Source organism: Lipotes vexillifer, unplaced genomic scaffold (genome assembly GCF_000442215.2).
Source record: "Lipotes vexillifer unplaced genomic scaffold, Lipotes_vexillifer_v1.1 scaffold50, whole genome shotgun sequence".
Lineage (NCBI taxonomy): Eukaryota > Metazoa > Chordata > Mammalia > Artiodactyla > Lipotidae > Lipotes > Lipotes vexillifer.
In genome coordinates, this window is record NW_006784763.1 from 567,388 (window position 1) to 587,863 (window position 20,476).

The 20,476-nt window shown below is 36.1% G+C and overlaps 1 protein-coding gene across 1 annotated transcript in view; it reads right to left on the reverse strand.

The window, feature by feature from the left end:
• Positions 1 to 20,476, reverse strand: part of SCLT1 (sodium channel and clathrin linker 1) — a 233,216-nt gene that overhangs the window by 138,397 nt on the left and 74,343 nt on the right. Inside the window, exon 8 of the mRNA XM_007456987.1 lies at positions 19,314 to 19,384. Within this exon, the coding sequence (XP_007457049.1) occupies positions 19,314 to 19,384 (71 nt within the window). The remainder of the gene's footprint in view (positions 1 to 19,313; positions 19,385 to 20,476) is intronic.

Genomic DNA, 20,476 nt, shown 5'->3' on the forward strand with positions numbered 1-20,476 from the left:
ATCCTCCAACAAACAAAAGTCCAGGACCAGATGGCTTCACAGGTGAATTCTATCAAACATTTAGAGAAGAGCTAACACTTATCCTCCTCAAACTCTTCTGAAAAATTGTAGACGAAAGAACACCCCCAAACTCATTCTACGAGGCCACCATCACCCTGATACCAAAACCAGACAGAGATACTACAAAAAAAGAAAATTACAGACCAATAACACTGATGAATATATAGATGCAAAAACACTCAACAAAACACTAGCAAACAGAATCCAACACCACATTAAAAGGATCATGCACCAAGATCAAGTGGGATTTATCCCAGGGATGCAAGCATTCTTCAATATATACAAATCAATCAATGTGATACACCATATTAACAAATTGAAGGATAAAAACCATATGATCATCTCAATAGATGCAGAGAAAGCGTTCGACAAAATTCAACACCCATTTATGATAAAAACTCTCCAGAAAGTGGGCATAGAGGGAAACTACCTCACCATAATAAAGGCCATATACCACAAACCCACAGCAAGCATCATTCTCAATGGTGAAAAACTGAAAGCATTTCCTCTAAGATCAGGAAAAAGACAAGGATGTCCACTCTCACCGCTATTATTCAACATAGTTTTGGAAGTCCTAGCAATCAGAAAAGAAAAAGAAATAAAAGGAATACAAATTGGAAAAGAAGTAAAACTGTCACTCTTTGCAGATGACATGATACTATACAAACAGAATCCTAAAGATGGCACCAGAAAACTACTAGAGCTAATCAATGAATTCTGTAAAGTTGCAGGATACAAAATTAATGCACAGAAATCTCTTGCATTCCTATACACTAACAACGAAAGATCAGCAAGAGAAATTAAGGAAACAATCCCATTCACCACTGTATCAAAAAGAATAAAATACCTAGGAATAAACGTACCTAAGGGGGTAAAAGACCTGTACTCAGAAAACTGTAAGACACTGATGAAATGAATCAAAGAGGACACAAACAGATGGAGAGATATACCATGTTCTTAATTTGGAAGAAGCAACATTGTGAAAATGACTATACTACCCAAGGCAATCTACAGATTCAATACAATCGCTATCAAATTACAAGTAGCAGTTTTTACAGAACTAGAACAAAATATCTTAAAATTTGTATGGAGAAACAAAAGACCCTGAATAGCCAAAGCAGTCTTGAGCGAAAAAAATGGAGCTGGAGGAATCAGACTCCCTGACTTCAGAGTATACTACAAAGTAGAGTCATCAAGACAGTATGGTCCTGGCACAAAACCAGAAATATAGATCAATGGAACAGGATAGAAAGCCCAGAGATAAACCCACGCACCTATGGTCAACTAATCTATGACAAAGGAGGCAAGGATATACAATGGAGAAACGACACTCTTTTCAATAGTGGTGCTAGGAAAACTGGACAGCTATATGTAAAAGAATGAAACTAGAACACTCCCTAACATATACACAAAAATAAACTCAAAATGGATTAAAGACCTAAATGTAAGACCGGACACTATGAAACTCTTAGAGGAAAACATAGGAAGAACACTCTTTGACATAAATCACAGCAAACTCTTTTTTGATCCACCTCCTAGAGTAATGGAAATAAGAAGAAAAATAAACAAATGGGACCTAATGAAACTTTAAAGCTTTTGCACAGCAAAGGAAACTACAAACAAGACGAAAAGACAACCCTCAGTATGGGAGTAAATATTTGCAAACGAATCAACAGACAAAGCATTAATCTCCAAAACATATGAACAGCTCATGCAGCTCAGTATTAAAAAAACAAACAACTCAATCAAAAAATGGGCAGAAGACCTAAATAGACATTTCTCCAAAGAAGACATACAGATTGCCAAGAGGCACGTGAAAAGCTTCTCAACAGCACTAATTATTAGAGAAATGCAAATCAAAACTACATTGAGGTTATCACCTCTCACCAGTTAGAATGGGCATCATCAGAAAATCTACAAACAGCAAATGCTGGAGAGGGTGTGGAGAAAAGGGAACCCTCTTGCAGTGTTGGTGGGAATGTAAATTGATACAGCCACTAGGGAGAACAGTATAGAGGTTCCTTAAAAAACCAAAAATAGAATTACCATATGACCCAGCAATCCCACCACTGGGCATATACCCAGAGAAAACCATAATTCAAAAAGACACATGCACCCCAATGTTCATTGCAGTACTATTTACAGTAGCCAGGTCATGGAAGCAACCTAAATGCCCATCGACAGACGAATGGATAAAGAAGATGTGGTACATATATACAATGGAATATTACTCAGCCATAAAAAGGAACAAAACTGAGTCATCTGTTGAGACGTGGATTGATCTAGAGACTGTCATACAGAGTGAAGTAAGTCAGAAAGAGAAAAACAAATATTGTCTATTAACATATATATGTGGAATCTAGAAAAATGGTGCAGATGAACCAGTTTGCAAGGCAGAAATAGAGACACAGATGTAGAGCAAAATGTACTGGACACCAAGAGGGGAAAGTGGCAGGGGAGGGGTGGTGGTGCTGGGATGAATTGGGAGATTGGGCTTGACATATATACACTAATATGCATAAAGTAGATGCTTAATAAGAACCTGCTGTTTAAAAAATAAATAAAATTTTAAAAACTTGATAAATAATAAATAAGAATACTTATATTCCTACAAAGGAATATTTTAAAAAACACATTATTTCATTTCCAGGTATGCTTCCATGTCAAAGAATTTAAAATTTCTGAGATTTTTCTTTAATGTAATTTTCATCACTTATAATATTAAAGAGATTTGATCTTTAAAGAGCAAAGATTTGCTCTGTTAAGCAAAGTATAACCAGATATAACATAAAACAGAGGATATAATTAAATGTAGTTTATATAATATATATTTAAATTATAGCATTAACTTGTAGAGAAATTAAAATGCTTTAATTATTAATACCATTTTTTTTTGAGATCTGAGTCGATTTTAAGATAAATTTTTGCCTGTTTTTGCAGGCTCATATCAAGAGAACTCTAGAAATGTGTACAATATTTCTTTCATACAATGAAAAGTGATAGTATTTTGAGAGAAATAAAACTAGCTTTCATGGATTTGATACATATTCTAAATTTTAGAATTTAAAATAAAATAAAAATGCATACATTAGCTACTTTAGTAAGTTATTCTGTAAGCATCCAGTCAAATAAAGCCAATCATTTGTGCTTACAAAGTTTAGAAAATCTCCAAACAATTTTAGACAAAGTTCTGAATTTTTAAGATCACTTCTGCTTTTAGGAAACTGATAGTAAGTAGGAAAACTGGAAAGAAGTTTATTTTAATTTTTTCTCCTTTCAATTTTTAGTAGCAGTCTAATTAAAACTATTCAAAGGACAGAAGCCTACAAAGAAACTCTAAAAGCAATAGATACTAATAATCCATGTACTGAGTTTTCAAAACTTTAAAACAGAGGCTACTCAGTCGTGAAAGTTCATTTGTGTATAATTTTTACATAATTCAAAATTATATACAATTCAAAGTAGTTCAAAATTCTAAGTTCTAGGTTGGAATATAATTTTTCATCATACTAGCAGTAGTTCTCGATTCTTTCTTTGTATGAAAGCAAGCTTTGTCTCTGAGTCTTATTCATTCAGAATGTCTGGGAATGGTACCTGCTCATCTCTGTTTTTCAGAATCTCTACAGATGATTCTGGTACACAGCTACTGCCTTAGATTTGACAGAATAACTGCACAATCAATATGTTTATCTTTAAAAGAAGATTTTAAAACATTATTCCAAATACAATTTTAGAGTTATATAACTGTGGGTACCACTGACAAAGTGGAGAACATATTAATTCATTTTCTATTATTAAATAGGTTTACACAGTGGACATGTTCAAAAAAATGTGCCTGTGATGTTTGGAACACTGAAGGTGTTCTTTAAGGTAATACAAAACACAAAGAAAGGTGAGATACAGTAATCTTTAGGAGGGTCACAAAGCATACTGTAAGCATCACAAAAGATTAAAATAAAGTATCAGTATTACGATTCAGAGTAGGTAGTACATTTGCATTTAGTTCAGGGAATATTAAAGTGGGAAGTATTTACATTAAGAATTGGCAGAGGAACAGTAAATCTCACAAGCAGAGACAAAGAAAACACTTCAGGAAGGAACAAAGTAAGTTCAAGCATAAAGGTAGGAAAGTGTAGGGCTTGTTTAGGGAAGAAGGGAACTAAGACTGAAAAGGCAATGGGGGCTACAATATCAATGGCCTTAATTGACAAGTGAGGTGATCTGCATTAATTTAAGGGCAATGGAGAGCTGCTCAAATAATGGAATAGGAGCTGCACTTCAGGAATTTAAATGAGTAAGAGGCAGGGAATGTCTAACTAGAGTGATGGTAACAATAAGCAAGTGGTTCCACTGAGAGAGCTGGCATAGATTTTAACAGAGACAGAATCTAAGAGATTCCATCCATCCATTCTTTGAACAAATATTTATTGACTGCTTACAATATGCCAGGCACTATGAATATAATCTGGACATGTTGAGCTTCACACGCTCGTGGTTCACTCAGCTTTTGTTTGTTTGTTTTTAACTGTATTTCCAGAGCCCTACACTTATTTTATTGAGCACCTAACTACACTAAGCACTGTTGTCAGCACTGGTGATACAGTGGCAAACAAGGGAGACAAAGCCCCTGACCTCATAAAGTTTACATTGCTTTAGAGGGAGACCGACGGTAAATATGTAAACAAAAAAATTAGATGATTCCACAAAGTGATAATGCAATGAAGCAAATGATATATAACAATGGGAGAGAGACCTGGGTCATCAGTGACAACCTGTCTAAAGAAGGACCATTCATTTGAGCTAAGGTTTAAAGGACAATGGGGTCGATTTTAAAAAAATCTAAGGTGAAAGAGTTATAGCAGAGGGAATTAATGATAAATGCAAAGAGTATGAGAAAGGTACTTAAATAAACGACAATTAGCTGGGATGTATCAGAGACAGAAAGTGTACCGGGTAGTTAGAGAGGAAGGCAGAGAGGTCAGATCATATATGTGCCTTTAGGCATAGTGAGAATTTTGGAATTTGTTCCAGTTGTAATGAAATCCACTGAGTGTGGTAAGCAGGTGAGTGATGTGATTTGTTTGATGCTTTGAGGAGACTTCTTGGGCTGGTGTGTGGAGCATAAATAACAGTGGGATAAGAGTGAAAGCAGGGAGACCAGAGATGAGGCAAATGCAAGCAAGAGAGAGTGACAGTTTGGGTAGCGATGATAGTGGTGATGACCGGATGTGTGATAATCTGGATACAGAGCCCACACGACTTGGATGTGGGGGTAAAGCAAAGGAGAGGAATCAAGCAAAATCCCTAGGTTGGGTGAGGGTGTTGGTTACTAAGAGGGGGAAGATTTCCACTCCTTACTTCAATCACAGAACTTCCACTTTTACCAGTATACTGGGGGTGTAAGATTTTTTTTAACTAAAAATAGTTTGAAAACCACTGCCCTAGCGATTCAAGTACAGAGCTCAACAAAGTGATCAAGGTCAGAGGTACCTAGGTGGGAAACATTGAAAGTGAGGGGGAAAGCTGTGTAAAGTGGATAGCAATTTAAGAAACTTCTACTTTTAGTAGGCTACGGTAAGGAAATGGGAAAAGCAAAGGAAAGGAAATGGTGACAAGGGTCAGAGAAGAAATTGGGACACAAATACAAAAGACCTAGTAGAAAAATGTTCAAGAAGGACAGAAGAATCATCAATCAAAAAGAATCAATAACCAAGGAGGGCTTCCCTGGTGGCGCAGTGGTTGGGAGTCTGCCTGCTAATGCAGGGGACATGGGTTCGAGCCCTGGTCTGGGAAGATCCCACATGCCGCAGAGCAACTAGGCCCGTGAGCCATAACTACTGAGCCTGCGCGTCTGGAGCCTGTGCTCCGCAACAAGAGAGGCCGCGATAGTGAGAGGCCCGCGCACTGCAATGAAGAGTGGCCCCCGCTCGCCGCAACTAGAGAAAGCCCTCGCACAGAAACGAAGACCCAACGCAGCCAAAAAAAAAAAAAAAAAAAAAAAATAACCAAGGAGAATGAAGTATTTTGTTTTAAGGCAAAGAGGTACCAGTCATCTTGAGGAGAACAGAGATATGGGACCAAATCCAAATTGAAAGAAATTCTGAAGAGTGACTACAGCAAATACAGGCTCTTCTTCCAAGCAATTTCAAAGAATGAGAAGAAGAAAATATAGTAATCTGAGGAATCATCAGGGGAGGTATATATACCTGAGGTCTTGGAAGAAACACACAAGAGACTAAGACTTTTAAAAAGAATGAATATAACTGATGGAACATACCAGAAGAAACAGAGTTTAGGGTTGTACAGTTGGCAAAGATATGGGGATATAACAACAGAAAGGAGGGAAAAAGAAAGGAATATTTCATCTGGCTCCTAGAAATTATAGCAGCAACAACGAAGGTAAGGCTCATTTCCAGAGCAAGGGAGGGAAATATCTGCTGTCTACTTATTACATTAATACTAACTCGTAAATCTATTAGCAACTAATTTGTAAATATCATACAAGCCTACCTACACAGGTTGGATACTAAAGTAGAATAGAGAAGAGCAAAGACAATAAGAATTATAGTACACTGCAACACTCAAAGAAGCTCATTTTATTTCTATTGCAGAGATTAAGAAATTGTGAGATCAAGATTGACATATACACACTACTATATATAACATAACTAATAAGAACCTACTGTATAGCACAGGATACTCTACTCAATACTCTGTAATGGCCTATATGGGAAAAGAATCTAAAAAAAGTGGATACGTGTATATGTATAACTGATTCACTTTGCTGTACACCTGAAACTAACACAACACTGTAAATCAAATATACTCCAATAAAAATTTTTTTAAAAATAAAATTAAAAAAAGCCTAAAATTCATTCAGTTAAGCAACCTGCCCAAGTCAATAGAAAATTAAAAATAAGAATACTAACCTAGAGCTGTCTGACTTCAAAACCTATGCTCTTTACACTTCACACCACACAGAAGTGCACTTTTAGGTTAGGTGTGCAAATATGGAGTGTTTGCAAAATAAAATTATAATTATCAGTAAAATCCATATTTTGAAATAAACCAGTAATCACCTATTAGAGGCAAAAGTTCCAAACAATGCGGTTATGAATTTGTTTCTGCTCTTCACCAGTAGGTTCTAGAAGTCAAGTCTCATATTCTTCTTTACGGCCCTGAAAGATTAAGTGGGAAAGATACAGACAGTTCTGAATAGGGGGTGACCAACTAACACCTTAAATAACATTAAAGTAAAACTGTGTGAAGAGACAGGAAACTGACAGCAAAAACCTATTTTTTATCTTAAAACATGTTTTCTATGCTCAGAAAACTAGCTGCCAACACATAAGGAACTGTCTGGCAATTCTTATGACTATGTACGTCTGCTCAGGGCCATTTCTCACATGGGATAGTTTCCAAGAGACACTATGAATCAAAACTAGTGATCCATGAATTCCAGATTTCCATAGCATTTTTATAATAAAAACGCAATATTATTCAAATTGGAACATGAAACATCTGAGAAAAATCTGTTATCTCAGCTAAAATAAAACTATTACCTCGCAAAGGTACATATACAGTAGTCCCCATACGTTCCAAGACTCTCAGGGGATGCCTGAAACTGTAGATTGTACTGAGCCTTATGTATACCATGTTTTTTCCTATACGTACACATCTATGGTAAAGTTAAAATCGGGCACAAGAAGAGATTACTGACAATAACTAATAAAACAATTATAACAATATACTGTAATAAAAGTTATGTGAATGTGGTCTTTTTCTCTCTCTCTCATTGTACAAATTTAATGCCTTTTTCATCTTAACTAACACTTATCATGTACTATGGCTGTAACTTTTGCAGTTTGAGGTGCAACAGCAAAATCAGCATGAACTTCTTTCTCCTTCACAATTTTACGGATAGAAGATTCGTTTTTACCATTGATCTTAGCAACCTCAGCGGAAGATTTTTTTCTTTCTTTATTAAATAGAGAGATTTCACCTCTTCATTAAAGGAAGTACTTTAAAGTTTCTCTTTGGCATATCTGAATTGCCAGCATCACTACTTGTGTGCTTTGGGGCCATTATTAAGTAAAATAAGGGTTACTTGAACACAAGCACTGCAATACTCTGAGTGTCAATGTGATAGCCGAGACCCCATAAGTGATGGGATACGGTGGGATACAGTGGACAAAATGATGATTCACGACTGGGCAAGATAAAGCAGGATGGCACAAGACTTCATCACACAGGACTACTAACTGGACACATGTTACTGCATGGGTGAAGAATATAAAATATAATTTTCTAAATAATGACAGTTGTGCCCCAAAAGATCAAAGGCAAAATACACAAATAGAAAACCCACGTAAATTAGTTCAGCTTTGCCCCTCTGGTGAAGTGCAATTTAATTAATTAACTGACTTAATGACTCAAAAAGGTTTTTTTGAGCACTTGCCATGTATCTAGCACTGTCTTAGATGATGGCAAGGTAAAAAGGCTAAATTATGATCCACGCCTTTAAGGAGCTTAAAAACTAGCAAAGAAAGATTGATTTGCAAAGAATTAAGTACATTAAAGTGTTAAAAATACTGTGACAGATACATGTGCAGTCTACAGCTGAGGCACAAAGGAAGGCATGTTTGGTTCTACCTGGGGAGGAAGAAACACAGATTCAGAAAACGATTTCTAGAAAATAGGACACTTCTGAACCTTGAAAGTTGAGAAGACATTTATCAGGAAAGGGTATTTTAGGCAGCCTGAACAATGTGATCAAAGGTAGGGATTTATGAAATAGCATGGCTTGTTTGGGAAACCAACAATAGTTCAGGAAATTGAGATGCAGGGTGACAAGATACAGAGTTAAGTAGCCAGGGGTCAGGTCGTAGAAGACTTCATGTCATGCTAGAAAATTTGGATTATATCCCATAGGCATTTTGTAGCCACTGAAGGAGATTGACATGTTCAGATTCTATTTTTGAAAGATCACTTTGATGACAGTACAAAAAAGAAGGAAGATGGAGAAGAGGTAAGCCAAATTGGAGGTTACTGCAGTAGCTCAGATGAGATGACGGATTGAGCAAAGGCAATAACAATATAATGATGCAGAGGTGAAAGATCTGAGAGACATTTAGAAAGTAGAGTTGGGACAGAAAAGAATTTAGGATACCTCCTAGTTTTCTGAAGCAGAAACTGGATGATGCCATTTATAAATACAAAGGGAAGATTCAGGAGATATAATAACAAGCTTAGTTTAGTGCTACTGACCTATCTGGGTGGAGATAACCAGGAGAACCTCAAGCTACAAAAATTTAATGGGCTCTTACCTTTAGAGATTATTGAAGCCACAAAAGTGTACATGAGATGAAACAGGTCAAATTTCAACTATTTTGAGGCTGTCACATCATACAAAAACTTATTAAAGACTATTTCTAAACTCAGAGCACATATCTCTATAAGTTCTCAATAAATACAAAATAAACAGATTGATAAGTTATAGATTGTTTATATGAAAACAGTTATCTATGGCTGCTAATGAGATCATTCCTTAGTGGCTAAAAGTTTTTTCTAATAAATATTCTGATAATGCCACTCTGATGAGAGGATAATATGAACCCCTGTGCAAATGCTTTAGAGTCAATCTTTACAGTACATTCTTTTACAAAGGTAATACTGGTTATTCCTGAAAGATATACACAAATGAAATCCTTTCCTTCAAAGATTTTACAAGGCAGATATGAAATCTGAGCACATATGGCTTGAAAACTATTTCCATAACTCAGCTAGATACACATTATAAACAAATATATATGACAAAAAAATCACCTGAAGAAAAACAGCATACAATCTCAGTTAAAATGAATAAATGTTCAGTATATCCACAAGAAAAGAAGAGTAAAAATCTGGCGGAATGAACCAGAGACGTCTTCCTGGAGAAGGCAAGTTTTAACCAGATTTAGAAAATTATAAATTTTCTACAAAACAGAATAATGATCAAAGGCAAACAGGAAGGAACCAAAAGTTCTTACATGAGAAACAGCAAAATGACTATTATACATAACTAGAGGGTTGGGAAGGACCAGGTGAATGAAGGTTCTTTGAAACTAGGCTGACAAGTTTTCCCTGCTATGATAGGGTATCAGCAGAAACTCTCAAAAAGGAAAACGATAAAAGCTTTAATTATAAATTCACATGATTCTCATTTTTTTTTTGCGCCATAACATCAGACAACAAATGAAACTAATATGTTTTCAGTTTAAGTACAAACTTAAACAAAGCTAGTGTTTAAAGAGTTTCTAATGTAGTTATCCTTGGCATGGATATATAGGGCATCTCAAAACCTAAATTCTGGTAATATCAATATGCCCATCATTCAGAATCTGTCAAACTTGAAAGCAACATCCTTTTCCCTAAAAGAAGCATCTGCTTATCCTTATGTTCCTTCAAATCTGTGGCAGGAAAAGCAAGCATAGTTTTATGTATACAACTCTGAACTGCTTAGTGTTAAGCTATGGAATATTGTCAGTAAATATTATGGCAAAGTTGCTCATGGACAATTAAACACTTAAGACATTTTAGGCTTTAGAAAACCCAAACTAGCTGTGTTAATCTCCAATTTATAATCTTTAGGCCCAAATGTCCAAAAGCCAAATGACACAGTTGTCAAAAAACAATGTATCCACTCATCATTCTTTCTTTAACAATCAACCTTACTGCTGTGAATACTGTCAGAAAGTCCGGCTTAGAAACTCACTAGATGAGCAATTACAAGATGCAAGTTCTAATTTGGCTCCTCTGAATTTGTGGTGCAACCCTGGACAAAACAATTTCTGTGACTTTGGTTCAGTTTGGTTTTCTTCCATAAATTTAGGAACTTGAACTAAATGATTAAGATAACTTTAGCCATAAAATTTCATGATTTTTCCCATCCTTTAGCCCAATATCACCATTTTCTCTATATATAGCCTTTTATTTGCATTTTTATTTTCTATTTTCATTATCATCATATCATAGCGGTCTTTATGAGCCAGTTTCCTTACTCATTTTCCTTCCAAAATCTCCACACCCAGACTTATCCCACATATAACATAACTCTCATATTCTCTTTTTTCTTCTACTCTTTTTTGAACCTTGAGTGCAGAGTTGAGTTAATCACAGTATTCTTTTCATAACCCCATTATCTACCCATGACCATTAGCTGTGAAAGACCTGCTCTTATTTATTTTCGTTGTTTTTCTCTTCATTCCCAATCGCTCTCTCATTCCCCTTCATTTTGTAGGTTCACATTAAAATGTGATATATCCATGGATATATCCATATACTGGTAAAACATACATTGTTATTTGCATGTATGTGTTTTTGTACTATAGACCCATATCTCTTTTTACTTTCTTTTTTTTTTTTCTTTTTTTTTTTTAGAAGATTTTGGGGGCAGGAGTTTATTAATTAATTAATTTATTTTTGCTGTGCTGGGTCTTCGTTTCTGTGCGAGGGCTTTCTCTAGGTGTGGCAAGCGGGGGCCACTCTTCATCGCAGTGCGCGGGCCTCTCACTATCGCGGCCTCTCTTGTTGAGGAGCACAGGCTCCAGACGCGCAAGCTCAGTAGTTGTGGCCCACGGGCCTAGTTGCTCCGCGGCATGTGGGATCTTCCTGGACCAGGGCACGAACCCGTGTCCCCTGCATTAGCAGGCAGATTCTCAACCACTGCACCACCAGGGAAGCCCTCTTTTTACTTTCTTAATATAAACCTTGTTTTCTAGATCTACCTATGCTGCCGTTTCTACATCTTTACATGTAAATACATGTTTCTAAATGATGCACAGTATTCCATGGGATGCAATTACCACATTTTACTATCCATTTCCTTAGTGACAGACACCTAGGCCACCTATAATTCCCTACTTCTACAAATAATCTACTTGTAGACAATCACTAGACATAATCACTAACTTGAAATTAGGGCATACTATTTCTGGAAATGTTTTTATTTAATTCTTTAATATCATATGCGTGTGCACACACACTATATATAGATATATATACGAATATGTGTATATATATGTACACACACATACTTTAACATTATTTTACTATATATGACAATATGAATATATATATATTATATAACTAAAACATACATATAATCAATACACATTATTGATTAAAACATTTGAAATGTATATGAATTGCATAATACTGCAGTCTTCTTTTGTACCTTGTTATTATTACACTCCACATTATATTTTTGACATTGATAACTGGGTCTGATGTAGTATCTCATTATTTAACTTGCATCTTCCTGACTGCTATGACTTCTGAAACGTTTGTTCATATCCTTTGCCCAATAGTCTATGGATTTTTATTTTTATTGATGCTTAGGTAATGTATCCTCAACACTAATATGCTGTCAGTTATGTGCATTGCAAATGTCTTCTCACAGACTGTGGGTTGCCTTTTCATTTGACTTATATTAATTTTTGTAACAGAAGTTTTACATTGTAACATACTCAAATATATCAATCTTTTCCTTTTTGTCTTGCATTTAAATTTTGATTAAGAAGTACTTCCCTAGCAAAATTTATTAAAGGGAGATTTTCAGATATTTTAAAATCTGCAAAGCTTTTGATTTTTACATTTACTTATTTAATCCATAAAACCATGTAAATGCCTAAATGTGAAAAGCAAAACTTCTCACTTTTTTTTTCCATAGATAGCAACAATTCCTAACATGATTGTTTCCCTACTGATCTATAATGCCACCTCTGTCATGTACTAAACCATACATATATTCTTCCTTCTGTTCTATGTTGCCAAACTCAAGTTCTTGTAAATAACATTGCATTTTATTCTTCTATAGAATTGTTTTCATAAATGACACTTTACCATTTCATGATGTTAGGATCAGATTATCAAGTTTCTCTCTCACACACATACACACACACACACACTATAGGGGTTTTAATATGAACTCTATTAAGACTGATTTTAAAAATGTGGGAAGACTTATTCTCATTAGAGAATTTAATGTTCCCAACCAACTAAATTTTTCGTTTAGTTCATCTGCATATCTTATATTTCCTTGCTGAGACTTTCCATTTCCTTGTTGGGAACGTTTTTCATTTGTTTCAAGCTTGTTCATAATTTCTCATTAATGCATTTTATGATGGCTGTTTAAAATTTTTGTCACATAATTTTAACATCTCTGTCATCTAAGTGTTGGGTCTACTGATTGTCTTTTTCATTTGAAATGAGATTTTCCTCATTCTTGGCATGATGAGTGACTTTGATAGCAACCTAACAAACAGGTTTTAGATTATTTTAGTTTATCTCCTCTGATACTTTCTTTTGGGGGAATAAGGTGCTGTCTTTTACTGTGAGGTAGAGGTAGAAGTCCAAACTCCCTACTAGGCCTTTCTAGGATGGGTACAGGTGGGTCCATAGTTTTTTTCCTTTGGTACCTGGCTAGAGTAGAGAGATTGTTCAAAGTTTTTTGTCATGCTTGGCTTCTCCTTTCCTGGTCCTTTGGCTAGAGGGAGAAAGTCTTTGTTGGCACTTTTCTTTTTTGGTCTGTGCCTTGTTGGTATTGTCAGATTGCTGGCTTCTTCTGTTCCAACTCTGGGATATATGGGGCAAAAAAGCAAAAAAAAAACTCAAATCAAAAAGTCAAGGGAACCGACCACAGTGTCATTCCTTGGATCCTGAGGCACCTAGCCAATCTGCTTTCTTCTCTCCACCTTTCGGTCTTCCTATGTTTGTTTTGTATTTATGTCCTGGGGTTTTAGTTGTTCTTAGCAGGAGGAACAGGCGAAAGCACTGATCCATCTTCTCACCATTGATTTTTAATAATAATGTTTACTATAACTCAACACCTAGTTAAACCTTATTTTTCTCTTTAGTTACTAAAGTTATTATTTCTAACATTTTTCAGAACACGTACACTCATAAACTACTTTGGGTATTTAACTGATATCCAGCTGGAATGAGTCTCCCTGCTTCCATATTTTGCCTCTCTACAAGTCTATTTTCAATACGGCAGTCAGAGTGATCAATCCCATTAAAATATAAATCAGATCATGTCAATCTTCTGTTAAAACCTATTTCTATTTCATCCATAGTAAAAAAGTCAAAGTCCTCATGATGGCCTACAAGGCCCCATATCACCTTGTTTCCTACCGTCTGTAACATTTCTGACCTTATCTCCTACTACCCTCTTCCTAGTTTACTGTGTTCCAGATATACTAGCGTTAGAAACTGTAAAAGCGGTCCAAAATTCTTCCCTCTCTCATTCACATCTTTGCAACATGATGTTGAAAATCTTCCCATCAAAAGGGGTATCTTTTTCCCTATCCTTTGAATTTGGGTTGACCATGTGACTTGCTTTGCCATGAGAAATTACCAAAAATCGGGTTGGCTAAAAGGTTCGTTCAGTTTTTCCCATAAGATGGCTCTAGTCACACTTAGTTGTCTTTAACTTCATTTGAAATAATTTTATTAGATTGTATGTGACAGCTGTCGTATCAGTGTGCATTTAAAAAAAGACATCAAAATTGGTGAATTTTTGTGTAGCCGTTTTAATATTGAAGACGGAAGGAAAAAAGCAACATTTTTGGCATATTATGCTTTATTTATTTCATAAAAGGTAAAAACGGAACACAAAAAAGATTTGTGCAGTGTATGGAGAAGGTGCTATGACTGATTGAACATGTCAAACGTGGTTTGAGAAGTTTCGTGCTGGAGATTTCTTGCTGGGCGATCCTCCACGGTCAGGTATACCAGTTGAAGTTGATAGCGATCAAATCGAGACATTAAGTGAGAACAATCAATGTTATACCATGCGAGAGATAGCCAAAATACTCAAAATATCCAAATCAAGCGTTGAAAATCATTTGCACCAGCTTGGTTATGTTCATCGCTTTGATGTTTGGGTTCCACATAAGTGAAAAAAACCTTGACCATATTTCCACATGTGATTCTATACTTAAAAGTAATGAAAACGTTCCGTTTTTAAAACAAATTGTGACAGGTGATAAAAAGTGGATACTGCACAATAATGTGGAATGGGAGAGATCATGGGGCAAGTGAAATGAACCACCATCAACCACACCAAAGGCTGGTCTTCATCCAAAGAAGGTGATGTTGTGTATATGATAGGATTGGAAGGGAGTCCTCTATTATGAGCTCCTTCCGGAAAACCAAAGGATTAATTCCAATAAGTACTGCTCCCAGTTAGACCAACTGAAAGCAGCACTCGATGAAAAGCGTCCAGAATTAGTCAACAGAAAATGTATAATCTTCTATCAGGATAATGCAAGACCGCATGTTTCTTTGATGACCAGGCAAAAAACAGTTACGGCTTGGCTGGGAAGTTCTGATTCATCCGCCATATTCGCCAGACATTGCATCTTCAGACTTCCATTTATTTCAGTCTTTACAAAATTCCCTTAATGGAATGAATTTCAATTCCCCGGAAGACTGTAAAAGACATCTAGAATAGTTCTTTGCTCAAAAAGATAAAAAGTTTTGGGAAGATGGAATTATGAAGCTGCCTGAAAAAAGGCAGAAGGTAGTGGAACAAAAGGGTGAATACATTGTTCAATAAAGTTTTGGTGAAAATGAAAAATGTGTCTTTTATTCTTATTTAAAAACCAAAGGCACTTTTCGGTCAACCCCATATGATCCAAGAGAGACCTGGAAAGTATTTGTACGTTGGGATTTGCTCTCTTCCTATTCTGGGGAATGGCCAAGTGAAGAAGTAAGATGTGCCTTGTTGACCTGGTGAAGAGACTGCCAATTGCCAGACAGGTTTATCATCTGCTGCTAACTACCAAACCATCCTGCTAGCAGACCGACCAGCTGGCTAGAGACAAATAGACAAGTTCAGTAGATATCAGCCCTGCAGGCCCAGACCAGAAAGCCTGTTCTCTTCTCTCCCAAATCATAATCTAAATAAGTTATTGTTTTGAGTCACCAAGTTTTGCAATGGTTTGTTACTCAGCAATAGATAAGAGGCATCTAGCTTCCTTGCTGTTCCCCAAGCATATTTCCACCTCTGCAATGGCAAGTTCTTTACTCTAGACACTTTCCCTGTATTGCATGGATTATTTGTTCACATCCTTCAAGTCTTTGTTCAAATCTCAACCTCTTAGGGAGGCTTACTTTGAATACTCTATTAAAAATAAACGGCAACTTCACCACTGCCCCTAGCACTCCAGATCTCTCATCCTGATCTTTTGTTCTGTTTTGTTCTTCTCTAGCACTAATTGCCTCCTAACCTACTGAGATATTGTGTTTATTGTCTGCTTGCTCCTGCTGGATGTAAGTTCCAAAAGGACAGAAGTCTTCAACTGTATTATACATTGATATACTCCAGGTGTAGAGCCTGGAAATAGTAGATGCTTGCTAGATATTTATTAAATAAATGGGTTCAATGATTCAGAGATGTCTGTTAGATCAAGTTGTTAATCACATAAATCACATCTTCTATATCTATCAGTCACTTAAAGAGTTAAAATCCTTACTATGATTATGGACTTGTTCTACCATGCCTTATATTTCTGTCAGTTTATGCTTTAGGGTCTAGTGTTTTTATCATAAAACAATTTTAAAAGGAAGTTTAAAAAAGTGTATAACAAAACATTCAACCAAGTTGGCCTTTCTTTTAAATGTCTTAATTAAATAAGATTCACTTTAATTTCTTTAGTAGTACTAAAATTTTATTTAATAATAACAATAAACAATAATAACATCCAAGACTAACTTATGGCTAACTATTATGTATCTACTGTTCTAAAACTGCTCTAATTGTAATGTTCAATGAAAAAGTAGCCTTTTTCACAGTGGAAAGTGAATAAGAATTTAACTAATAAATATAGCACATCCATATAATAGTATACTATATAATGTTATGGTTGATAATATTGATATGATATTCATATAATCTATAAGAAAAAACAATTAGGCTATTAGACAGTGTGTATATCATCCTCCCTTTTTTTAACTAACATACTTAAATACACAAACCTAAGTTATACATTTAAAAAGTTAATAATAGTTAACTCTAAATAATGGAATTATGAGATTTTTATTTTCCACTTAAAAAGAGTTGTATAATAAAGAATTTGTCTGGTCTTTGTCTAAGTTTCTAGGATGGAGAATATAAACCCTTGGAATTTCCCAAGTAATAGCAGTATCTTTGTTATTCATGGTAGGCACTTGGGACTACTCCTGAGTTTATGCTAATGAAATGACTCACCGGTAGGCCCCATGTAATTAGAGGGTTGGAGCTTTGAGCCACCTGACTGATACAGGCCCAACCTCCTGACTCTCAGGGAGGGAAGGAGGTCTGGAGATTAAGTTCAATCAAGTGATCAATGATTCATTCGATCAGTCATAATACTTAAAATTCAGCTTATTCATATAAGGTTTTGCTCTATGATGCAGTTATTATAAATACCATTTAATTGTAATATAAATCTATTTACATTGAATATAAGTCAAATGCACATAATGAAACCCCAATAAAAACTCGGGACACTGAGGCTTAGGTGAGATTCCTGGTTAGCGAACACACTGCTGTGCCAGGATGTTGACACACCTTGATTCCATGGGCAGAGGACACAGAAGCTCTGATTTTGGGACCTTCCTAGATCTCACCCAGTTAAGTCTCTTCTTTTGGCTGGTTTTGATTTATGTCCTTTATAATAAAATTTTAATCACAAGTATGGTGCTTTCCTGAGTTCCCTGAGCCATTTTCAAGAACTATTGAGCCTGGGGGTTTAGTGAGAACACCCACATTTGTATTCAATTGGTCAGAGGTATGAGTGGCCCGGGGACCCCTGAACTTGCGGCTGGCATCTGAGTGAGTGTAGTCACATTGGGGATTGTGCTCTTAACCTGTGGAGTCTGTAATAACTTACTGTCAGAATTGTACTGCAATTTGATATATTTTCACACTATCTAAAGTATTTTTATAATGAACTTCCATTACTATTATAATTTAAAAAGCCATTTCTATTTTGAAAAAAAGAGGAAGAAGATCTTGCAATTAAATAAATCATTAGTATTTTAAACTGCAAAATCAATAACTCTGAAAGAAATAAGAAAACTAAGTAAGAGCCAACAAGTAAAAATGTCTAGGAGAAAAGAAGGTGAATTTATTAAATTTAAAAGTTCATGAAGGTAATAAGATAAAAATATGAAAATTAGTGTATAAAATTTTGTAAAATAAAAAATAATTTCGTGAAATAAGTTTTCCTTTAAAACAAAACCAATATAATGCATTTGCAGGGCAAAATACATAATGGTAGGAAAAATAAATAGCAAGGTTCATTTAACAAACAGTAACTTACAATTTTTATAAAATATAAATTTACATTACAATTTAAAGATACTTCTACATGACAGAATCACAGCAAAAAACCTTATATGACTAAGCTTCTGAATTTTAAGTATTATGACTAAGGGGAATGAAATGTGAAAAAATGTTTTTTTTGTCATTTAGAGTTTTTCCCGTTAAGTCTATTGATGCAATGATTTTTAAACCACTGGACCATAATATAGACATACGGTATTAAGTTGCCTGGTTTTTAAAAACCCCTTATTGGCTGCCTTCTCCTCCCCTTCCCTATCTCACTTCCCCACTCCTCTCCTGGTATTACCTCTACTGGTATCACCTCTAAATAAACTACGTGCTTTCAAACTCTCAGGGTCTGCTTATGGGAGAATACAAAGAAAGATAGGTGTAGAAAACTTTTTTAAGAGGACTGATTTTCTTTCTTTCTTTTTTTTTTTGAGCTCTAAAATCCATATAAACATTTATTCTGCCCCTCCCTGGGGGTGGGGAAGAGGGGATCCGGGAATTGGGGATCTGCGGGCCATTACAGACAGCCCCCGGAGGAGGGCGGGGCTCTGGTGGGAAGACTGTCTAGAGGCCAATGGGACCTGGGGTGTCCAGAAAGCAAGGCCTTGGGGGCTGATGGAGGGGCTGGCTTGGTTCCCAGAAGTCCCAGGAAGAGGACTGATTTTCTTCCATAAGCACTAGTTTTGCCATCATGGAACAGCCCTTCACATATATGAATTATAGTTGTCGCCTAATAGCCTTGATTTCAGTTTCTTCTTGTCCCAAAATATCATGCACACAAGAAGTTACTGACAGCAGCTTAAAAGGGAGGAAAAAATAACACTCACAGGAAAAATTATGACACCAGTGCTTCCCCTGAAGAAAAGTTAATAACAAAAATCATTTTTGAAAATACCTAAGTTGTTTTCGGAGTTGCTCAATTTCCACATTTTGTTCAGTTACTGTTTTCAAAAAGTGTTGATTAGTCTGCCAAAAGAAAAAAAATAGAAACATTCAGTATCAGAACATTTAAAACTGTATCTTTAAAGACTAACTACAGGGTATATGAGTAGGAAAAAATGAAATGAAGTCATGATAATGATAAGATTTTTTAAATGATAAAATATAACCCTGGCCATCTTTCCCTGCCTTCACTGCTTCAGTGGACACCTGCTTCACTTCAAACTACCTGCATTTGCATTTCTGTGTCCTCTGGCTTTTTCTGGCCTTCTGAGCCTCCTTTGCTCACCAAACTATGCAGAAGGCTATATAGGTGGTGCAGAATTCATGCCCCCAGCCTGTTCTGTAAGAGCCCCAAAACAATGACCGAATGGAATTGGTGGGTAAAAATCCCCAACTCCCATGCCCCGTGGTGGAATAACTGAGGCTGTTTCTTTACTGGCTTCCACAGTTCAGCAGTAGGATTAAGTTTCAGTTACCCACAGTGTTAATTTGCTTGATTGTTAAAAACCCTTTATTGGCTGCCTTCTCTTCCCTTCCTAGTCTTGTTTCTCCACTCCCCTACTGGCTTTTCATGGTATTATCTCCCAAATAAATGACATGCTCTGGAACCCTTTCCTCAGGGTCTGCTAATGCTAAAGTAAGTTATGAAGCAGTCTTCCAACTGTAGAATAAAATTTTCTAAGGGAATTGATTATCTTCTCTAAGTGCTGGTTTTACCCCAACTTCATTGACTTCATATTTTTAATACACTTTTCTATTTCCCTCTACTTGGGATGTCCTCATTCAGCCAGCATTCATCCCTGCATAACCCGTGTGGTCACTCTAAGGCAAAACTGATTGCTTCCTTTTTGCATTTTTTTTTTTTTTTTTTTTTCTTGCGTTATGCGGGCCTCTCACTGTGGTGGCCTCTCCCATTTGCGGAGCACAGGCTCCGGACGCGCAGGCTCAGTGGCCATGGCTCACCGGCCCAGCTGCTCCGCGGCATGTGGGCTCTTCCCGAAACGGGGCACGAACCCGCGTCTCCTGCATCGGCAGGCGGACTCTCAAGCACTGCGCCACCAGGGAAGCCCCCTTTTTGCATTTTGATAAAACTTTACATATACTTTTACAATGCAC